The 6,007-nt window shown below is 43.5% G+C and overlaps 1 protein-coding gene across 1 annotated transcript; it reads right to left on the bottom strand.

The window, feature by feature from the left end:
• Positions 1–4,049: 4,049 nt before the first annotated feature.
• LOC107804294 (uncharacterized) lies at positions 4,050–5,071 on the bottom strand. Its single transcript, XM_016628160.1, has 3 exons — positions 4,739–5,071; positions 4,452–4,562; positions 4,050–4,190 (listed from the first exon to the last, which is right to left on the bottom strand). The coding sequence occupies exons 1-3, from the start codon at positions 5,069–5,071 to the stop codon at positions 4,050–4,052; spliced, it is 585 nt and encodes a 194-aa protein (XP_016483646.1).
• Between the last annotated feature and the right edge of the window lie 936 nt (positions 5,072–6,007).

Below are 6,007 nucleotides of genomic sequence, written 5' to 3'. Positions count from 1 at the left end.
GAAGTCGGGTACATAGTCTAGCACAGAATCAGACTCTGAAGCCTCCCGAGAGGGAAGTTACTCACTCCCCTCAGAATGGGAAGCAGCTCTATCTGCATCTCTGATGTTTTTTCTAGTTTACCCAATTGCTTTGCGAACTGCTGGGGTCAATTTAATCATGCCACGTCCCCTACCTCGGGAGGACTCTGCTCTACCCTTTTGTTTGTCACCACCTCCTCTAGATTTAACCATTATTTTCAAGTATAATCAGTTGAAACTTGTTAGTGCAAAGACTACAAGAAGCAGTGCATAAAAACAGTTGAGAGTGCAAGACAAAACAGCAGACCGCGGACCACAAAAAATGCACTGTGGCCGCGAAGGCTGCATTGTAGACCGCGAAAAATCAACCTCGGATTGCGGAGAGCTAGGATTAAGACTACCCACTCTCTGATTCAATAGCACCGCAGACCGCAAAAAATGGAGCGCGACTGCGGTAAGTGCATCGCGGACCGCAAAAAATGCCACTGCTGACCGCGGTTCCGAAGACTTAAAAATATCTCAAAAGATAGATGACCGCGGACCGCGGAAAAACAATCGCAGACCGCAAAAGTCAAATTTGGGTCAGCACCTAGGGTTTAAAAATTTTTCGTGCATTTTAGCATTAATCAACACATTATCACTCTACTAGGTAGTTAATCACCATTTCTTACTAATTAAAACCTAATCTAATTAGCACTATGGAACCCTAAGTCAAAATTAAAAAAAAAATAAGAAGAATAAGTAATATCGATCAATTCAAAAGAAAATAAGAACATAATTAAAAAATAAGGGTTGCTTAGAATTACCGGATGTGAAATATGAAACAAATTCAACTCAGTTCTTGTGTTTGTGCAAGCTAGGGGTGAACGAACAGTAGTTTATGTTGATTGAGAGTGCAAAGGGCGAAAAGTGTAAAAAGGGGCACCGAGGTTCTATTTATAGACAAGCCCTGGGACCCACTTACTCTTACCTACCGCGACCGTGGTAAATGCACCACAGACCGCGATTGTGAAACTCAGAAGGGATTTCGCTTTGAGACTACCGCGGACTGCATCGTGGCAGTGGTTGAAACTTCAGAGAGCCTCCACTTCTGACATTTTATCACCACTGAACGGGGACAATTTCTACCTCCGTGGTAAGGCCATCGCGACCGCGAAAAATCAAGCGCGACAGCGGTCCAAACTTCAGAGAGTGCCAAATTTTTCTAGATTAGTCCTGCACTGCATCAAACATCCCTATGCACATCTCAAAACCAGTTAGTTCAAAAGCTAATCCTATACTAAGAAGAAAATCAAAGGAAAACAAAACGAAAAACACATGGTTTGCCTCCCAAGAAGCGCCTGATTTAACGTCGTGGCATGACGCAGGTTACCATCAATCACTTGAGATGGATCATTGCCACCACGTGGCTGTCATCAAACTTGCCAAGATAGTGCTTGACTCTGTGCCCATTAACTCTGAAGATCTCACCATTTTTGTTTTTCAAATCAAAAGCACAAAATGGAGTCACAAGCACCACCTCAAAAGGTCCACTCCATTTTGATTTAAGCTTACCCGAAAACAGTCGCAACTGAGAATTGAACAAGAGAACCAAATCACCGACTTTGAACTCTTTTCCACGAGCATACCTCTCATGAAGGTACTTCATCTTGTCCTTATACAAGGACGAACTGGAGTTGGCATGAAACCAGAACTCATCAAGCTCATTAAGCTGCTCCACCTAAAGATTTCCTGCCACATCCCATTCAAGATTTAACTTCCTCAAAGCCTACATGGCCTTGTTCTATAACACGATTGGTAGATGGCAAGCCTTCCCAAACACCAACCAGTACAGAGACATACCAATCGGAGTCTTGTAAGCAGTCCTATAAGCCTAAAGAGCATCATCCAATTTCTTTGACCAATCGGTCCTATTTGCATTGACCGTCTTTGATATTATACTCTTGATCTCCCAGTTAGATACTTCAACTTGCCCACTAGCTTGAGGATGGTAAGGGGTAGAAACATTTTGATTGACACCATACTTTGCAAGCAAAGTGTAAAATGCCTTATTGCAAAAATGAGACCCTCTATCACTAATGATTGCTCTAGGAGTACCAAACCGAGTAAAGATACTCTTCCTGAGAAAGGCCACAACACTCTGGGCCTCGTTGTTGGGTAATGCCACGGCCTCAACCCACTTTGAAATATAATCAACGGCCACAAGTATATACGTGTTGCCACAAGAGCTTACAAACGGACCCATGAAATCAATGCCCCACACATCAAATATGTCAACCTCGAGAATAGTGGTGAGAGGCATCTCATCCTTCTTTGAAATTCCACCTGCTCTTTGACATTCATCACATTTCTTCACTAGTTCACTTGCATCCTTGTACAATGTGGGCCAATAAAAACCACAACTTAACACCTTTGAAGCTATCCTCGCCCCACCATGATGACCACGGTAGGGAGAGGAATGACAAGCATCCAGAATACTCAATTGCTCCTCCTATAGAACACATCTCCAGATCACACCATCATTACAAATTTCGAACAAGTACGACTCATCCCAGTAGTAGTCCAAGCTATCCCATTTAGGGTTCTTCCTTTGGTTAGAAGAGAGCTCAAACAGAGCAATACCAGTTACAAGGAAATTGGCAATATATGCAAACCAAGGCATACTATTCATAGACACAGAGAGGAATTACTCATCAGGAAATGAATCATTAATCTCGAGGCCATCATGGGGCCTCCCCTCCTCCTCCAACCGGGACAAATGGTCCGCCACTTGGTTTTCACACCCTGTTTGGTCCACAATCTCTAAATCATACTCTTGAAGCAATAAGACCCATCTCATCAACCGAGCTTTGGAATCCTTTTTCGTCATTAAGTAACGGAGTGTGACATGGTCGGTATGAACTATCACCTTGGCACACATGAGATAAGGCCTAAACTTCTCCATTGCGAACACAATAGCCAACAACTCTTTTTTCGTCACCATGTAATTCACTTGAGCATCATTCATTATTTTGCTTGCATAATACACCAGGTGAAACACTTATTCACTCTTTGAACCAAAACCGCTCCTACCGCAACATCGCTTGCGTCACACATGAGCTCAAAAGGTAACATTCAATTGAGTGCGGTAATAATGGGAGTGGTTGTCAATTTGTACTTGAGGAGATCAAAAGCATTCATACATTCTTCATTGAACACGAACTTGGCATCCTTTTCCAATAACTTGCACAAGGGATCCACTACCTTAGAAAAGTCATTGATGAATCTTCAGTATAACCCCGCATGCCCAAGGAAACTTCTAACCCCCTTGACTAAGGTAGGAGGAGGAAGCTTTGAGATCACTTCAATTTTAGCATTGTCCACCTCTATGCTGTGCTATGAGATCTTATGGTCGAGGACAATGCCCTCCTCGACCGTAAAGTGGCATTTTTCCCAGTTAAGCACAAGATTGGTCTCTTCACATCGGGCCAATACCTTGTCTAGATTCTTCAACCATTTATCAAATGAGTCACCCACAACACTGAAGTCGTCCATGAACACATCCAAAATTTCATCCACCATGTCGGTAATTATGGCCATCATACACCACTAAAATGTAGCCGTTGCATTACACAACCCAAATGGCATACAAGAAAAGGAAAAGGTACCATACGGACACGTGAAGGTGGTTTTCTTCTGATCTTCCGGAGCAATCAAAATCTGGTTGTACCCAGAGTACCCATCCAAGAAATAGTAGAAGGCACGCCCAGCAAGTCTATCTAGCATCTGGTCAAGAAAGGCAATGGAAAGTGATCCTTGCAGGTCACTTTATTCAGCTTGCGGTAGTCCATGCACACCCTCCATCCGGTAACAGTCCTGGTGGGAATCAACTCATTTTGCACATTGGTAACCACGATCATACCACCTTTCTTCGGCACACATTGCACCGGCAAAGTCCAAGAACTATCCGGGATGGCGTACACAACCCCTACATCCAACCACTTGATCACCTCCTTTTTCTTAACATCTTGCATAACCTCATTCAACCTCCTCTAATATTCCACAGAGGGCTTCGCATCTTCCTCAATAATAATCTTGTGCATGCAAAAGGCGGGACTTATCCCCCGCATATCAGCTAAAGTCCATCCAATTGCCTTCTTCCGTTTTTGGAGCACCGCTAATGTGGCATCTACCTGTATGTTAGTAAGACAAGAGGAAAGAATAACTGGCAAAGTTGAACTAGGGCCTAAGAATTCATACCTGAGGCGTGGAGGAAACGACTTCAAATCCAACACGAAAGGTTCCTCGATTGAGGGCTTTGTTGGTGGAGTCTTCCTAATCTCAAGATCCAAAGAGAGCTTCCGATGCTCATAAGAGTAAGATCCCATTCCATGTAAAGCATTGACACACTCCACCCGACCTCCATCCTCATTGACATCAAGGTTCAAGAATACCTCTTCTAGAGGGTCTTCCACACTGATCATTGCACTTGTATCATCAACTATCACTGTCGTGACAAGATCCACCAAAGAGCACACTTCAGTATTGTGGGCTGCTTTATTGACCTGCACACATGAAAGACCACTTTTTCATCACCCACCCGGAAGCTGAGTTCCCCTGCTTCCACATCAACTAAGGCCTTCCCAGTTGCAAGGAAAGGTCTTCCTAATATGATCGGAAACTCATAATCAATCTCACAGTCCAAAATCACAAAATCAGCAGGTAAAATGAACTTGTCCACCCGGACAAGAACATCATCTACAATACCAAGCGGTCTCTTTGTAGTTCTATCCGCCATTTGCAACCTCATTGAAGTAGCTCTCAGTTGCCCAATACACAAAGTTTTGAACACGGAGTAAGGAATCAAAATGATACTTGGACCCATATCGCACAATGCCTTTGCAAAATTAGCGCTCCCAATGGTACACAGGACGGTGAAAGCGTCGGGATCTTCAAGCCTTGGAGCCATCAAGTGCACAATTGCACTTACTTGGTGAGTCATTTTTATGGTCTCACAGTCCATGAATCTCTTTTTAGTCACCAAGTGTTTCATGAACTTGGCGTAACCCGGCATTTGCTCAAGAGCTTCCACCAAAGGAACATTGATTGATAAGCTCTTCATCATGTCAATAAATTTTCTAGATTATTTCTCATTCTTTTGCTTCGCAAGCCTTTGAGGGTAAGGTGGAGGAGGCCTTGGCGAAGGATCCTTAGTATTGGGCACTACCATTTCCGGTATGTCTATTACATGTTCCCTAGATGGGTTCACATCATCTTGGGTCTCCATCTCATCATCATAAACACTAATCCTCACTTCCACATTCACATTCTCTTCTCTAACTTGCTCATCAGCTAAAGGAACATCATCATCTTGCACTTGAATCTCATCACTCACAATTTCCTTTTGCTTGGAGGTATTCACATCACCACCTCGACCACTTCTATTAATCACCACCATTGCATGCCCGGTGTTGTTCCCATCCTTCGGGTTTACTACCGTATCACTAGGTAGAGCCCCTTAGGGCGAGTATTCAAAGACTGTGAAATCCGGCCAAGTTGAACCTCCAAATTTCGGATTGAAGTATTGTAGGATGCCAACTGGGCATCAGAGTCGGCGTTTTTCTTCATCATTTGTTCAAACATTATCTCGATCCTTCCCATCTCATTGTTTGACGAGCTAGGACCTTGGGACGAAAATGGAGGTGGGTTGTTTGGTTGTTAATACATCAGAGGGCTTTGAAAGCCTTGCCCCTGATTCCCTTGATTGCCATTGTTCCAACCCCCTTGGTTGTTGTTTCCACTCCAGTTACCCTAATTGTTCTGGTTGCCCTAATTTTGATTGTTGTTCCCCAAGTTACTATTGCCTTGTTGGTTTTGATTCTCCCAATTTCCTTGGGATCTCCACTGTTATTGTTGGTTAGGAGCATTGCCCGTTTGTCCTTGGTAATTGTTCACATATTGCACTTCTTCATTTTGCTCATCATAGACCTCATCTTGATTGAAACCACCA

The sequence above is a fragment of the Nicotiana tabacum genome, chromosome 8 (assembly GCF_000715075.1).
Source record: "Nicotiana tabacum cultivar K326 chromosome 8, ASM71507v2, whole genome shotgun sequence".
In the NCBI taxonomy this organism is placed as follows: Eukaryota; Viridiplantae; Streptophyta; class Magnoliopsida; order Solanales; family Solanaceae; genus Nicotiana; species Nicotiana tabacum.
This window is presented reverse-complemented; position numbering and strand designations above follow the sequence as displayed.